The following is a 15,868-nucleotide window of genomic DNA, read 5'->3' as shown; positions in this document are numbered from 1 at the left end:
TCAAATTGTCACCATCATAACACTTCTTTTAACGACAGGTATTTAAAAAAATAATAATAATTTAACCTCAAAGTGTATCAATAAGTTAAGCACTGATGCAATGCAAAACACAAAAAAAAGCAAATAGGACACTGCAAAAAGTGGTTAGCCAGATGGTAGCTTGTTTGCGGCTAGCATTAGCTATTTTAAACTTTATTCGGCTCAATTTGGCATGAATTCACAATTGGTGGACCTCACAGGTGGTTCCTTAGCATTTGTCAATTACAGCGCTGCTAAAAACACCATCACCAGATATTATTACACTTTCAATGTTGATTTTATGTCTCTATTATCTCATTGTTGTTGCACCATGTATTGGCATTTCTGCAGTGCCTATTGTGAATACTGTGCAGATGCTCCATGCTAACAGCTAGCCTGCCTGCAGCACAGACTGGTTGCAGAGTCATTTAGTTGCAAGTGATAATGAACCAGGTGGTTTCTGTGGCTTGGCCTATAGCCTGTCTGGGTTTGTATCGTCCTTGCTAGAGGATCGCCATGGTTACTTTAATTCTTTCAGGGGTGGTGTCCAAACATTTCCACCCAGGGCTGCATGCTGAAAAATCAAAGGATGAAGTACAGCATGTAGAATTTTTTTATTTTGCAAGTAAAAAAAGTTGCATTATTATTAGCTATCCCAGCATTTTCTCATTATGTTGTGCCTTTTTGCTCAATTTCCCTCGTTTTTTATGTGTTATTTTATTTCTCATTATTACTACAATGTGCAGCAGGCCGCAAATGCCCCCATGGCCGCACCTTGGACACCCCTGAATTCATTACACCACCATTGTGCATGCATGCTGCTGCCTTGAGCACATTTTGTGAATAGTTAAACTGCATGTTGTGCTTGACTTACAGTCCAGGTGCTTCTTCTTGGGCGCCATCACTTCATGAGTGGTGGCCTTGCACACGGCCCGGGCCATGTCTGAGCCCGTCAGCTGGTACTGGGCCGCGGCGATGCGGTCCGTGAGCGTCTGCCCGGACATTTGGACCCCCTCTGGAATGCTTCACCGCAGGAGAAACAATCAATCTATATATCGCCCACCGCAGCTTCCCAGGTGGTTCTGCAGCAAACAGGCCTTTGACCTTCTTCTTGCCTGGTTTGGATGGAAACGACACAGGAAATGTGGTATTTGTTTCAAATGGGGCTTCGTGCTGATAAAAAATGAGTTTCTTGTGGTTCGACTTACGTGACTTGCTCACGGCTTGTCCGGTTTTCGGCAACCACGGTGCGCCTTCAGCACCTCGGACAGCTAAAGCCACTCGGTTATGTAACACCCCACTAGCGGTGGGAGCCCTGCAGCTGATATTAAGCCCCCAAATGTGTGAAACTAAATAACACACAAATCCGCCTTTTTGCTTAACATTCCATGGGTAGGTCCGATATTACGTCCCGGGGGTGCATGTGGATTATTCCTCTTACGACGTCTTCAAAGAAAGGGAAAAAAATAATCATCAAAAAAAATTGCGGCGTTCTTCCCTTGATTCTGCGGCGACAGAAAATGTGCACCGAATGCGCAAAAAGTGTGCGCAGTACAAGAAGCCGAGGAGGAGGGGACAGGATCCCTATTCTCCTTCCATGCGCTATTTTTTTTATATATACGCCTTTTATCTGTATGGACACGGAGACACTCCTCCCCCCAGTGGATGCTTGGACACGGGTGGGTGACACACACGGACCAGCCCACCTCTCTTAAAGGGGAGTGGACATGGGCGGTGGGTTATTTAGTGTTCAAGCAGCCGGCGCGCCACAACAAAGGGTTAATAAATGGCCGTGACATGGGTTTATGCACGGCTGCATTCAACCTTAGCATCACATATTTGCAACTATAAACCCCACAGTAAACGCGATTTAAGTCTGTCCCTGTTTTGTTTTGGCGCAGTGCACTGGAAATGACGTGTCTAACCTCCTGTTGGTTACATGCATGGCGTAATTTCAGTATTCATATCATTTTAATACGTAATGTGTCATATTGCATTCATAATATCGCTATTATTTCCATAGGGGTGTATATTTTGCACAAAAACGCAAGGCTTTCCGGTCCCGGATATCACGTCGCCCAGCGTAATGACGTCACACAAGAATACTCCCATTTCCCAGCCTCCTCCGGCTGTTGATCGAAAACGTTGATTTCTCTCGTATTTCCTGCAGTCAGTTCATAGAGATGTAAAAAGACGCGATGTCTGTGAGTGTTATTGTATATGTTTATATTTTTTTATTTAATAGCTACCAAGAAATTAGTCGATTCATTAAACTGACACGTCATGCGTCACGTGAGGCACCCGGAAGCTTACTTCTGTATTCTTGCATTTTCTCCCAGTCGTCCCACTAAAATAACATAATTTACGCAGCATATCCATTTTGTTTTATATATTTATATCGTTAAGGTAATCCGAGGAAACTACTCGAGACACGAGCGCCTGTCATCACCTCAAGGTGACGTACCCGGAAGTGTGGCCACGTCGCCAAGTACTACGGGGAATAGAAAACTACACAATAGGTGAGTAAAAGTACTTACTGTTTTAACGGGTCAAAGTAAGATGTTTACAGCGTTTATTAGCACCAGATTTGTAAGATTTAAGCCATTTACAGCGAGTGTGTGCAAGTTGGTTGTATCATGTAATATTAAATCACTTTTATTGAGTTTAAACTTTGCCCTCGTCTTGTTCTTCTTGCTGGTCTAGTCGGCATTGATAGAGCTAGACTTTTGTATATTTTCCTCTAACTGGAAACACACAAGTAGGACATTTAGTATAGTATTTCTTTCTGCTACCAATGCTGGACCTAGCATTATATTTAGTTGACTGAGTGATGTGTCTGTGATGTGTTTCAGCCATGGCACACTTTCAGGAAGTGTCAAAACGGTCCACTTTGCATCCTAAACCTGCAGGCTTGGTTTTGCAGTATGGCACTGCTGGCTTCAGGACCAACGCCAAGCATCTGGACCACATCATGTTCAGGATGGGGCTGGTGGCCACTCTGCGGTCCAAAAAAACGAAAGCAGCCATCGGAGTCATGGTCACCGCCTCTCACAACCCTGAGGTTCTCTGGGATCAAGTCATGTTTCGTTGTCCGTTCTCTGTGACACAGAATCATTAGTGATCATTAATGATTCCTTTATGACTGAACTTGTAGGAGGACAACGGTGTGAAGCTGATTGATCCCATGGGTGAGATGTTGACTGCAGCATGGGAAGGCCACGCCACTCATCTGGCCAACGTGGAGCAGCAGGAGTTACCTTCCGTGCTCGAAGACATGATAGAGAAAGAAAGCATAGACATGAGCCAGGAAGCAGTTGTGTTTGTGGGCAAAGACACCAGGTATAGTGTAACGTTCCCAAACGCTGGCACAGTTAGTCCTTCATATCTTCTGAAAAATGTCACTACAGGAGCAGCAGTGACAGCCTCTCACAAGCAGTGCTGGATGGAGTGCATGCGCTGCATGGTCACAGCAAAGGTTAGCATCATTTTCCTTTACATTTCTTATTTGTTTGTTTTTAGACTTTACCTTGTCATATCCCCTCAGATTATGGGTTGGTGACCACCCCACAGCTCCACTACATGGTGCGCTGTCACAACACACAGGGGCTCTATGGTGAGGCCACAGTGGAAGGCTACTACAGCAAACTCTGCCAGGCTTTCATTGAGCTCACCAAGAATGTAAGACAATTCTCCGACGTCACGCTAATTCTTCATTTCAACGTATGTGTGTTTGATTTTGCCATCCATTTATCGTGTCATCAGACACCCAACCGCACAGATGACCAGAAGCACCTGACTGTGGACGGCGCCAACGGCATCGGTGCGCTGAAGGTACGCGAGATGGAGCACCACCTCAAGAGGGAGTTGCAGGTTTCGCTCTTCAACCACGGCGATGGACAGCTCAACCACCAGTGTGGTGCCGATTTTGTGAAAGTGCAGCAGAAACTTCCAACAGGTGTGATTTTTGTCTTAAGATGCAATTTTACTTGCAAAAGGTGCCATGAAATGCGCTCATTAACCACACAATTTAATGAGATCCAATACTGGAACTAGGGATGCTACGATTGATCGGCCACCGATCAGTATCGGCCGATTTCCGTGAAAACGCACGTGATCGGCATATGCCAATTAATGCCTTTCAACGCCGTTTACAAAAGCCGATCACAAAAGCCGATCACCTGTGACTCGTACTGTTGCAGCCTGCAGCGATCCCTGCGTGCAGTGTAGTGTCTTACCCCAACGTAGGCCTCACCGCCTGACCTTGGCATTGCCCTAACCTTTCTCCCTTATACGGCACACCTGGCCAATAGCACTCATAAATAAATTGAAAAATGTATCGTTAATCCATGTGATCAGTATTTGTATCGGCTGATTTCAGTCATGGATGATTGGTATCGGAATTGGCAGCATAAAACCCTTGTCTGAGCATCCCTAACAGGAACAGTTTTAAATATCCTAAGACTGGCTAAACATTACGTAAATATTATTATTTAACATAAATGAATAATATACAGTATAGTAATTATTAGTATCATTATATAATAATGATTATTAAATATCATGTTAATGAATCTATCTTACTGTGTCCATAAAAGGCATAAAGGTGAACACGGGCGAGCGCTGCTGTTCATTTGACGGCGACGGCGACCGCATCATATATTACTACACCAGCTCAGATGGACGTTTCCATCTGCTGGATGGAGACAAGATAGCAACGCTCATCAGCACTTTTCTGAAAGAGCTGCTCATCCAAGTATGACACGTAAACAGTAAATAAATGTACTGTAGCAACAAAAATGCTCACACGTGTACATGATTCTTTTAAAGGCCGGTCTGAATTTGAAGTTAGCAGTGGTACAAACCGCGTACGCTAACAGCAGCTCAACACACTACCTGGAAGACAGCATGAAGGTGATCGTGAGGTGCACAAAGACTGGAGTGAAGCACCTTCATCATGCGGCACAGGAGTTTGACACGGGGGTGTACTTTGAGGCCAACGGCCACGGAACGGTGAGGGACGCATATGAATGAGAAAAGTCTACTTCACGACAAGCACCTCGCAAGCTTGTGTGTCTGCGTTGGTGTCAGGTGCTGTTCAGCAAGGCAGCTGAGGAGAAGATAAAGCAGCTCGCTGACGACCCAAACACAGACGACACCAGGAAAAGAGCAGCTCTTCTGCTGCGGCACACCATCAATGTCATTAACCAGGTCTCTCTCACACACACACACACACACACACACACACACACACTTTTGAATAGGGATGTATACTATTGCTGACATCATTTTGCTGTGTTTAACTGCGTAAAGACTGTAGGTGACGCCATCTCTGACATGCTGCTAATAGAGGCTATATTAGCCCTGAAGGGAATGACTGTGCAGCAGTGGGACGCCATCTACACCGACCTGCCCAACAGGCAGCTGAAAGTCAAGGTAAGGCCTCTCTGACACCACCAACAAACACCGGAACACTTTTTTCACTGATAACCAAAGCAGCTTCATTTGTTTTTGTTGAAGTCTGCACTGCCGGGGGGGGAAAGGTCCTGGGACACATGGCAAAGCTGAATTATACATAACATTTATACTGTACACGGCAGGCACATATACTGTATTTATACTGTATTAACAGTAGTAGGGTATTATTAATAGTGGCGTTTACGTACTCAACTGCAGCGAGTACTGGGCATTTATTAGACAATTTGTACAAGTTGGTATTTAAATGTACTGTATTTGTGGAAAAAAGAAAAAGTACTATTTTATAGTAATAAAATAGGAAAATTAAAATGATATCGAATACGGTTTAATAATAACCATTATAATAATAACCATCGCTATCGGCAGCTTCATCACATTGAGCTTTTGTTGATTTTGATCACAAATAATTTCTTAAATTAATGTATTAAAGCAGATGTTTACTTGAGGTGTGGCATTTTTTTTTTTGTTCAAGTAGACAAATGATTAATGGAGGCAGAGGCCATTTTTTTGAGCAGTGTACCCCATTACTTTTGTTTGTATCATATATTCTGCTGTAGTACAGCTAACGCTGATTCACATACTGTAGACATAGAGTAGAGTGGCTTTGTGTGCGCTACAGGTGTCGGAACGCAGGGTGGTTGACACGGCCGACGCCGAGAGACGCGCCGTGAGCCCCGCGGGCCTGCAGGACGCCATTGACGGCCTGGTGAAGAAATACAGACACGCTCGCTCCTTCGTGAGGCCGTCTGGCACAGAGGATGTCGTGAGAGTTTACGCCGAGGCCGAGACTCAGGTAGGAATCTTTCCTCTGACACTCTTCTGGATTTGTGTACATTGCTTACACTGTGTGTTTGGTTTTAGGAGAGTGCTGACTCCCTTGCACATGAAGTCAGCCTTGCAGTGTATCGCCTCGCTGGGGGGGTGGGAGACGAACCCAAACCTTTGCACTAGACAACAAAACAACACTGTTTTGTATTTGAAAAAGACTGGAAGCAGACATGCTCAAACCTCGCACTGTACGTGTAATAGTGTACTTGTAGCTTTTTGCTGAGGTGACGTTATACCTGCCATCATTATCACACCACTACGACACTACGAAAGCATTAGAAACACAATCAAGGGTATTTTTATTACAGGAAATGTACTTTGTTGTTCTTGTTGGGTTAATTTTGGTTCATGGTTCATGGTTTTAATTCATCTTGAACATGCATACAAGTCAAACAGTTGCACATCACACAATACAGTTCACAGTTTTGCATGTCCAAAAAGGAGTAGGAAGAAGCAAAGCTTATTTAATCCTACCCCTCATCAGCTTCACATCAATTGCAATACATTCACTCCCTCTTGTTCTTCCAGGTATGCTTTGTAAGGCTACATGACAATGTAGTGCGATCATAACAAGGTTTTCACTTACTAAAAGGAAGCTACAGGCATAATGATAACTGATAGAATGATTGAAGAAGTGTTTGATTGACAATGAATGAGTACAGACCATGTAGTCACCACAATGAAAAGTTAATAGTCAGTATAGTAATGGTTAGATGTAGTATTGTATGTACACAGTGGTTCAGGTCTCTTCTTCTTTGTATTTTGTGAACATCAACTGCTTGTACTTTTTCTTAAAATGGCTCATTGTTGTGCATTGTTTGAGTTCCTTATTCAATCCGTTCCACAACTTGATTCCACATACAGAAATGCTGAAAGTTTTCAGTGTTGTCCGTGCATAAAGGTGTTTTAGGTTAAATTTTCCTCTCAGATCATATTTCTCCTCTCTTGTTGATAAGAATTGTTTTACATTTTTCGGTAGAAGGTTATTGTTTGCTTTATGCATAATTTTAGCCGTCTGAAGGTTTACTAGATCCGCAAATTTTAATAATTGTGATTTTATAAATAAGGAATTTGTGTGTTCTCTGTAAGCAGCATTATGGATGATCCTGAGTGACCTTTTTTGTAGCACAGTTAGTGGCTGAAGTGCACTTTTATAGTTATTGCCCCATAACTCGGCACAGTAAGTTAGATATGGTAATATCAGTGAACAGTAGAGCGTATGTAGTGCTTTTTGGTCAAGGACAAATTTAGCTTTATTCAGTATTGAGGTGTTTCTTGCCACTTTATGTTTTACATTTTTAATGTGAGATTTCCAGTTCATCTTCTCATCTATTATAACCCCGAGAAATTTATTTTTGTTTACCCTGTCAATGTCTACCCCATCAATTTGTATTTGCTGGTACGTTTCCTTTTTACACTTACCAAATAGCATTACTTTAGTTTCACTGAGGTTCAGTGATAGTCTGTTTTTATCAAACCATCTTTTTAGTAGAGTTAGTTCATCTGTGATGTGTTGTACTAGCTCTGGTGTGCTGTCTCCAGAACATAATGCGATTGTATCGTCTGCAAATAATACTAGCTTTAGGTCTCTTGGGACTTGACAGATGTCGTTTATATATAGATTGAATAGTTTTGGTCCTAGAATTGACCCCTGGGGAACGCCGCATGATATGTTTAACTCCTCGGACGTATGTTCTCCTAGCTTCACATATTGCCTCCTGTCAGCTAAGTAGCTTTTAACCCAGTTCAAGACTAACCCTCTGATTCCATACCTTTCTAGTTTAGTGATTAGAATATCATGATTAATTGTGTCAAAGGCTTTTGTTAAATCCATAAATACTGCAGCCGTGCACTTTCTATGATCTATAGCATTGGTGATTTCCTCTGTAATTTCTATCAGTGCCATGGAAGTTGAAATGTTGCTTCTGTATCCGTATTGACTCTCCGTGAGTAACTCATTTTTTTTATAAAATTGTCCAACCTGTTATTAAATAGTTTTTCAATGATTTTGGAAAATTGTGGCAGTAAGGACACTGGTCGGTAATTTATGAATTGATGTTTGTTTCCATTTTTAAAGATTGGAACTACTTTAGCTATTTTCATTTTATTTGGGAATTTACCTGTCTGGAATGATAGGTTGCTAAGGTACGTTAGCGGTTGTACAATCTCATTTATAACCCTTTTTATCGTTTCCATTTCTATTCCGTTGCAATCGGTTGATGTTTTTGCTTTGAATTTGTTGACAATATCAATGATTTCCTTTTGTGTGACGTTAGTGAGGAACATGGAATTGGGATTCTTGTCTATGATCTCATTTCTTTCTTCTACTGGTGGGTAATTTGGGATCTTTGTTTCCAGTTCCGGTCCAATATTTACGAAGTAGTTGTTGAACTTTTCAACTACCTGATTCATATTATCATATTTATCATTTCTATCTATAAAATAAAGAGGGTAGTCTTTCTTTGCACCGTTCCGTATAATACTGTTTAGAATGCCCCATGTTGCTCTAGTGTTGTTTTTATTCTTGATTAATAATTGACTATAATAGTCTTTCCTACACACTCTCAGGATGTTTGTTAACTTATTTTTGTATGCTTTATATATTTTTTAGAATGATAAATCTCCTATATAGTGTATTTTTCTTCTTACAGGCATTTAGTAGTCCCTTGGTCATCCATGGCTGATTTCTCTTCCTTTGCTTATTAAATACTTCTCTCAGTGGACAATGTCTGTTATAGCACTTCATGTAGACATTAAGAAAGTTTTTATACGCCTCGTTCACATCATTCTCACTATATACGCACTCCCATCTTTGTTTTTCCAAATCTTTCCTAAAAGCACTAATACTTTCCTCTGTATGTGATCTTCTGACTGTCCTGATATCGTCCTTCTTTCTCTTTTTATAGTTTTCATTATAAATCGTAAACACCGGAAGATGGTCAGTAATATCATTAATTAACAGTCCACTTGTCGTGTTGTCGTCGAAATCATTGGTAAATATGTTGTCAATTAATGTTGCGCTGTGATCTGTAATTCTGCTTGGCCTGGTGATTTTTGGATAAAGACGTAAACTGTTCATTGTATCTATAAAGTTATCTTTTCTGTTTTGGTTGTTTGAATTTAGAAGGTCAATATTGAAATCTCCACATAAAAAGATTATTTTTTGGCTAGTGTCTGTCAATGTTGCTTTGATCCAATCCTCAAATATTTCAATGCTAGACTTAGGTGTTCTGTATATACAACTTATTAGTACATTTTTACTTTTCTCTTTACTGATTTCAATAGTTATGCATTCTAGAATGTTATCAATAGCAATTGACATGTTCTTTACCACTTTATAAATCAGATTTTTATCCACATACACAGCCACTCCTCCTCCACTTTTGTTGTTCCTATTGACGTAGTTCATGTCATAACCTTCCAGCTCAAAGTCCACGCCTTTGTAGTCATTAATCCAAGTTTCTGAGATAGCGATTATTTTAAAGGGTTCCTTAAATAGACTCAAGTATTGTTTGATGTTATTATAATTTGCATACATACTTCTACTATTAATGTGAATGATTGACAACTGATTGCCTATATTAAAGTTGTCATTGTATTGTTCATCTGTATAGTAGCAGCAGTCATTTCTGATATGAGAAAAGAAGTTTGTGTCTGGGTCTATGTCTTCCTCCAATATTGTTTGTATGTGTTATGAAATGTAGTAGTATAATGTCTACATATGTTAACCAGCTACCATCGTCATGAGGTCAATCATGAGCTATTATCAATAAGACAATTTGTATTATATTAGTTTCTCCAGATCCTTCAGACTCCTGACCATTAGTACTTTTGCTTGTTCTGGTGTTCTGGTGCTTGTTTGGGAACAAATTGCTGCACACTGCTTTGGTCGTATCCACTTGTCTCTGACAATGTGGGCTGTGGCTTCTCCTTGGCACTATGGTACTGCTCTGTATTTGTTTATACGCGTGACACAAGACACACTTCCTGGCTCTAACTCAATGTGTGCGATGTGGGATAGTGGTACGCTTCTGTACTGTACCGGGAAAATCAGATTACGAATACATGTACCATTACACCGCTACATAATAACTGTCGTTAATTCCTGGGTCATTTTTACACTCCCAGTCTCCATTAACATTTGATCTACTGTGTAAATTGCCTTTTTAATTTTGTAAATAATAAAACAATCACATCTGTTTACATCTGTTCTAACGATTCCTGGGTGGAACTGGAAATAAATAATGCAAAAATACATACACCATTTGTTCTCGTTTCTTGCGTTGTCATTTGTGTTTATTGTAAAATAAGTCATCCAAACACACACACACACACGGGAGTGAAGCACGTTAGATAGAATATCAGGTTGCTAAGTGGGGGGAGGTTGGGTAGTTTTATTCTTCCTTTGCGTCATCAGCAGCAGCAGTTTCGGAAGTGCTGAAGGTACGCTCATGTGTGTCGCTCTTGTTAGTTTCCCCGTCTGTCCTAACTGTCCTGGGGAGACAGAAGGGTCACAACAAGGGGAAAAATAGGATTAAGATACACTGCGAGTATGATTACAGTCACCCCTTGCAATATCGTGGTTTGATTATCCTTCACTGTATTGCGTTTTTTTTAATTAATTAATGAATAAATGATGGCAGTTTGGTGGTAGACTATGGTCTATTATTAGTCAAAACATATTGAAATACTGTACAAGTACAAAACATTGAGACATTACCTTACATTACCTTAACCCTGCATGAAGTCAGCCATGGCATGTTCGACATGATAAAGTGAAAAAGACTTCTCCTCCAATTCAGTGTGTAAGTGGCACGTTTTTGGCTTAAGTTTAGAAAAAGATCATTTGAGGCTAACTGATTAGCTTGCTAGCTGGCGGCCGTCTCAAGTCCCTGCAGCATAAGCGTTGAACAGCGTGTTGTAAGCAAAGAATAATAGGAGTGTAAAGGTGACTATGTGAGTGTTATTTCATGTTAAAATCCATATTTAAAGTCATAAATGGGTTTTCTATGTCCTAACTACAAAAGTATTCCCATTTATCAACAATGAATCCTATATCGCGGAAATTAACCAATTAACCGCTATAAACGAGGGACGACTGTAGACTGCCTTTTAATGTGGACACAACGTGGTCCAGGTTCTTTTTAGCTTATATAATAAATTAAGGCTCCTTTTTAAAGTTAGATCACAATGAAGTAAACACAACAGGAACTGGGTCACTTTTTGGTGTCAACCCAACACATTTCATTTATGAGGGACCACATAGTACATGTGAAAACAGCCTCAAACCCTCCTGGAATGAACCAAATTGACACCAGCATAAGTTCAGTGTGCTTCGGTTTCTTGGAGTGGGTGTACCATGTGACCACAAAGTGGTTCAGGTTCACTTAGCCTTGTATATTGACAGAGGTGGACCATAAACAGACCTGAATCCTCTTTCAAATGACCATGCAATATGAACACAAGTTGTACAAGTTTTTTTTTTTTTTTTAAAGGGACCGAATGTGAAAATGTCTAAAGTGAGTCGACCTGAGACCGGTCTCAGTTGTGTTGCTTCATTACTCCCTTAAAGTGGTTTGTCTAACATGTGCAATGTGAATACAAAGTGGTCCAGGTTCACTTTGCCTTACATTACCATTGGATTGAACTGGAGCCTCTTGAGACCTGAAATGGACCAGAAATAGAACCCCTTTTCTGTTCACTTTGTGGGCAGGACTGAATTCTGTTCGTGTGTAAACAACAGCCTGGCAAAGTGAATTTAAAAGAGGAGCCACTAGATGGCAGATGTGCCACTGCTCTACCTTTCAGACGTTTCCGTGGCCTTGTCCTCATTGGCTCTTTCGGATGGCGGTGTGGCGTCCTCCGCGCCAGCTTCACTGCCACTCGGAGCTCCCTCCACCTCCATCGCGGGTGCGTCGACGGCCACCGGTGGGGAGGGGTCACTGTCTGAGACCACCAGTGTTGTGGATGCTGGACTCAGAGACAGGCTGCAGACCATCGTGCTCAGACGGTGGTCTTCACCTTCAATCAGTTTCCTGGTGAAGAGAGAAAATGCCAGGTCACTTTTGCGCCTTTTGTCCATTTAGTGTATTGTGTAATTGTCACACCTGTAGGTTGTAATCTCAATCTCCAGAGCCATCTTGACGTTCAGCAAATCCTGATGTTCTCGTAGAAGCAAAGCGATCTTCTCCTTGGTCACCTTCAACTCCAGCTTGAGCGCTTCGATGCGCTCCTGCGCCAAGCAAAATTTGTTTTTTCTTTAAAGACTTTTTAGTGTTTAATGGCGTAAATACCTGCAGTTCTTGCTCTTTCTCCTTGTATTTGTCCAAAGAGTCACGAATCAGAGCCTCCAAGTATGCGTTCCTTGTCTTGAGTGCATCCAGCTCTCGCTCCTTGATGAGAATCTACTCCCAAAAACAACATGTTTTCACCTTTTCTCAGGCAGAGAATTGAAGTAAGCAGTACTCACATCCTTCTTGTAACAGCCCATCTCCTCCCTCAGACTGCGAAAACTTTGGACGTGCTTGCTGGAGGCGTTGCTCAGGTCCTGAAACTTTGCTTTGTACCAAGCGTCCATGTCCTGCAGAGTAAAAACCAAAACCATCATCTCTGCAGATGAAGTCACTTCAAAGATGCTGCCTGGCTTCAACTGCTGCAGCCCACCTGGAGGTTTTTAGCGGCGATGCAGTCGTACTGAGACTGGATCTGCTTTAGAGCGGAGGCCAGATCCGGAACACCAAAGGTCAGGTCAATTTTAGAGGTGGCTGAGGAGATCTTCTGCATCAGCTCCTCGATTTCCTTTTGGTGGAACAGAAACAACGTGAAACACTCCACACAATACTGTAAAATCAAATGACAGTACTATGCTTACTGTATGCACTATTATTATTGTTGATGTACAAGATGTAAGACATCCTATTTTATGTGCTTTTGACACTACCGCGTCCTTCCCCGTAGACTGGGGGCAGATAAATAATAGAAAGTGACGACCGGAGCGGCGGCTGCGGGCGCTGCGACACGCCGTCGTGATGGTGACGCAAAAGCTTCTCCTTCGTCCGTCTTCCTTTTTACGCTTTCTGTTTATGCTCCTGCGTGGATGGGGAAAAGTGTGATGGTGGCCGGGGAAGCAGTGATAGCAGAAGATTCAAGCACTCACCAAACAAAGTGCAGATGTTGTCTGGGGACACGTGCAAAATGGAAAGCTGTGACGTAGCTTTATAGTCATCTATCATTTTCTTCGTCAGTGTAGCTTTTTCTTACAAACAACAAGAATGTACCCTGAAAGCATATTTAGCACGGGTTTTACCAACACCATACTTCTTGTGGCCGTCCCTGAAGCACCCACTTCCTCTTGCAGTCCCTGCTGCTGACTGAAGAAGAAGACGACGAACGAGGAGAAGGAGAAGGATGGGAAACAGAAGAAAAAAGAGGCAGACAAAGAAGAAGGGGAAGGAAGAGTAGAGGATAAAGAGGAAGGAGGAAAAGAAGAGAACGAGAAAAAAGGACAAGAGAAGAGGAAATATGAGAAACGGAAAAAGAGGAGGACAAAGAAACAGATGAAGAAGAATAAATAGAAGGAGGAGAAGCACTAGAAGATGAAGGGGAAGAAGGACAAGAAGAAACAAGCGAAGCAGGAAAAGGAGGAGAGAAGGAGGATGAGGAAAGAGGAGAAGAAGAAAGATGAGAAGAAGGAGAAGAAGGGAGAAGAAAAGGCAAAAGAAGAAGAGAAGGCGGAGAAGAAGGAGAAGAAGGGAGAAGAAAAGGCAAAAGAAGAAGAGAAGGAGGAGAAGAAGAAGAGAAGGTAGAGAAAAAGAAAGACAAGGAAGAGGAGGAGGAGAGAATGAAAGAAAAGATGGAGAGGAGGGAGGAAGAAGAAGAAGACAGAAGAGAAGCAGGAGATGGCGTAGGAGGAGGAGGAGAAGAGGAGATGAAGGAGAAGAAGAATACAGTGTTCAGGGGAGAAGAAGGCAGAGGAGAAGAAGAAAGATGAGAAGGAGGAGAAGGAGAATAAAAAAGAAGGAGGAGAAGAAAAAAGAGACAAGAGGAAGTCGGAGTAGGAAGAAGAAAGACGAGAAATAGGAGAAGATGAAAGAAGAGTGGCAGGAGAGGGAGAAATCGGAGAAGAAGAGACAGAGGAGGAGAAGCAAGACAAGGAGGAGAATAACAAAGAAGGAGGAGAAGAAGAAGAAAGAAGAGACCGACCAAGAGAAGAAGTTCAATGAGGAGGAGAAGAACAAAGATGAGAAGGAGCAGGAGAAGTAGAAGGAGGCGCTGGAGACATAGAAGGAGAGTAGGAGGAGGAGAGGAAGACAGTGTTGACTTGGCTGAATGGTGTTGTGTGTTGTTGGAATACGTCTTGTTGGATGACCAGCTGCTAACGACTAGCGTGTCATCACGTTGATGACATCATCACCTCGCCTCTGCTTGCTCGTCTTCACCTCAAACTTTTCATCTTTTTTTTTTCCTGTGAAAACATGAAACGTCCTCTCTTGATGCTCAAACCCACTCGTGTTCTCGCTTTGATAAACGACCAAAGGCTGGATGACCACGATGATGATGCTACTCCAACTAGCATACTCGCCCGCTCTTCTTGGCTTACGTACGACACGTAATCCATCCTTTTCACGAGCATCCATCGCGTGTCGTTCAAAAGGAGTAGGCGTCTTGCACACAGGAACACATGAGTACATTTCAAAAATCAGCATAGCAGCAGATTGGTGTTTTTATAGCATTTAGATGGAGAAAGATTTTAAAAAAACACCCACTCGAGTCTAAAAATACATCCTGGCCATGATGAAGATGCGCTGCCGTCATGGAAAAAGTGCTCATCTAATTATGATGTTGTGTTGTTCCTGTTAAAGCTGCAAAGACCCCACATTTTCTTCACTTTTGACCTCCTGCGCGTGTCCCAACACTTTTGTCCAGTCGGTGGCTGCTGTTGTCTAACCTGCAGAAGGTGCACGAGTTCGTCTGGCAGACGGAATGCTGTACTCGTTACGCGGCAACCACACCGCCAAGACCACAAACACCAGCGTCACCTTTTCGGAAAAACGAGGCCTCCGTGGGCTTTTGCTCAGGTGGCAAAGCCAAAAAGGACTTTCAACACGGTGGACTGCATCCCCATGCCAACGCAGCAACTTTAAAATCATTTCATGAAGTCATAAAGCACAAGGTGACAAGGTGAGGAAATTACTTTTCTTTTTGTATTAACTGCATTATTATTATTTTTTTTACAGATTTACAGTCTCAAACTTCAACTTACTGATTTTCATTACTGTTGCTCCGTGCCTTGGTGTATCCCACACCAAGAATACGCATCGAAAGTATGCCTTGGATAGCATACATGAAATACATTATGGATTTAGCTTTAAACGTAAAAAAAAACAACCAAAAAACAAAAACGATTTCCTTTCGTGCCTCTCATCCGAGCCAGCTTCATCGTGTCATGCTCAAAGACTAGATAGGACAGCTGTCGTCAGACTAGATGTGATATGATTCACTTCATTCCACTTAGAATACGACTCACTCCAATCACCATCAGATCTAA

The 15,868-nt window shown here is 42.1% G+C and overlaps 3 protein-coding genes across 19 annotated transcripts in view; 1 reads left to right on the top strand and 2 right to left on the bottom strand.

Moving 5' to 3' along the window:
- The window catches only part of LOC129171963 (clathrin coat assembly protein AP180-like), a 30,205-nt gene extending 28,497 nt beyond the window's left edge, over nt 1–1,708 (bottom strand). For 9 of the 11 annotated variants that reach the window (XM_054761166.1, XM_054761167.1, XM_054761169.1 and 6 more), the window contains exons 1-2: nt 1,227–1,706; nt 893–1,133 (exon numbers count right to left, since the gene is read on the bottom strand). In XM_054761166.1, coding sequence (XP_054617141.1) covers nt 893–1,022 — 130 coding nt within the window. In that variant the 5' untranslated portion in view covers nt 1,023–1,133; nt 1,227–1,706. Of the gene's footprint in view, nt 1–892; nt 1,134–1,226 lie in introns of all 11 variants that reach the window. The other 2 variants (XM_054761177.1, XM_054761176.1) reach the window with 2 other exon arrangements.
- On the top strand, nt 991–10,586 carry LOC129171965 (phosphoacetylglucosamine mutase-like). Of its 2 annotated transcripts, none has more exons than XM_054761182.1 (12): nt 991–2,537; nt 2,871–3,079; nt 3,173–3,357; nt 3,426–3,493; nt 3,563–3,696; nt 3,781–3,973; nt 4,614–4,771; nt 4,846–5,028; nt 5,107–5,226; nt 5,329–5,451; nt 6,113–6,286; nt 6,355–10,586. In XM_054761182.1, the coding sequence occupies exons 2-12, from the start codon at nt 2,873–2,875 to the stop codon at nt 6,442–6,444; spliced, it is 1,635 nt and encodes a 544-aa protein (XP_054617157.1). In that variant the 5' UTR covers nt 991–2,537; nt 2,871–2,872; the 3' UTR covers nt 6,445–10,586. The 2 variants fall into 2 exon arrangements, with proteins under 2 accessions (XP_054617157.1, XP_054617158.1); XM_054761183.1 differs by having other exon boundaries at nt 993–2,537; nt 2,928–3,079.
- A 21-nt stretch (nt 10,587–10,607) lies between these two features.
- On the bottom strand, nt 10,608–15,425 carry LOC129171969 (vimentin A2-like). 6 transcript variants are annotated; one of them, XM_054761190.1, is made up of 8 exons: nt 15,087–15,425; nt 14,828–14,984; nt 12,985–13,119; nt 12,791–12,901; nt 12,615–12,725; nt 12,429–12,553; nt 12,123–12,356; nt 10,608–10,815 (listed from the first exon to the last, which is right to left on the bottom strand). In XM_054761190.1, the coding sequence occupies exons 2-8, from the start codon at nt 14,951–14,953 to the stop codon at nt 10,716–10,718; spliced, it is 942 nt and encodes a 313-aa protein (XP_054617165.1). In that variant the 5' UTR covers nt 14,954–14,984; nt 15,087–15,425; the 3' UTR covers nt 10,608–10,715. The 6 variants fall into 6 exon arrangements, with proteins under 6 accessions (XP_054617165.1, XP_054617167.1, XP_054617168.1 ...); XM_054761192.1 differs by having other exon boundaries at nt 13,262–15,425; XM_054761193.1 differs by having other exon boundaries at nt 12,985–13,409; nt 13,478–15,425.
- Nucleotides 15,426–15,868: the final 443 nt, after the last annotated feature.

The sequence above is a fragment of the Dunckerocampus dactyliophorus genome, chromosome 19 (genome assembly GCF_027744805.1).
Source record: "Dunckerocampus dactyliophorus isolate RoL2022-P2 chromosome 19, RoL_Ddac_1.1, whole genome shotgun sequence".
NCBI classification, from domain to species: domain Eukaryota; kingdom Metazoa; phylum Chordata; class Actinopteri; order Syngnathiformes; family Syngnathidae; genus Dunckerocampus; species Dunckerocampus dactyliophorus.
The sequence above is the reverse complement of the archived record's forward strand: the minus strand, read 5'-3'. Positions and strand labels throughout refer to the sequence as shown.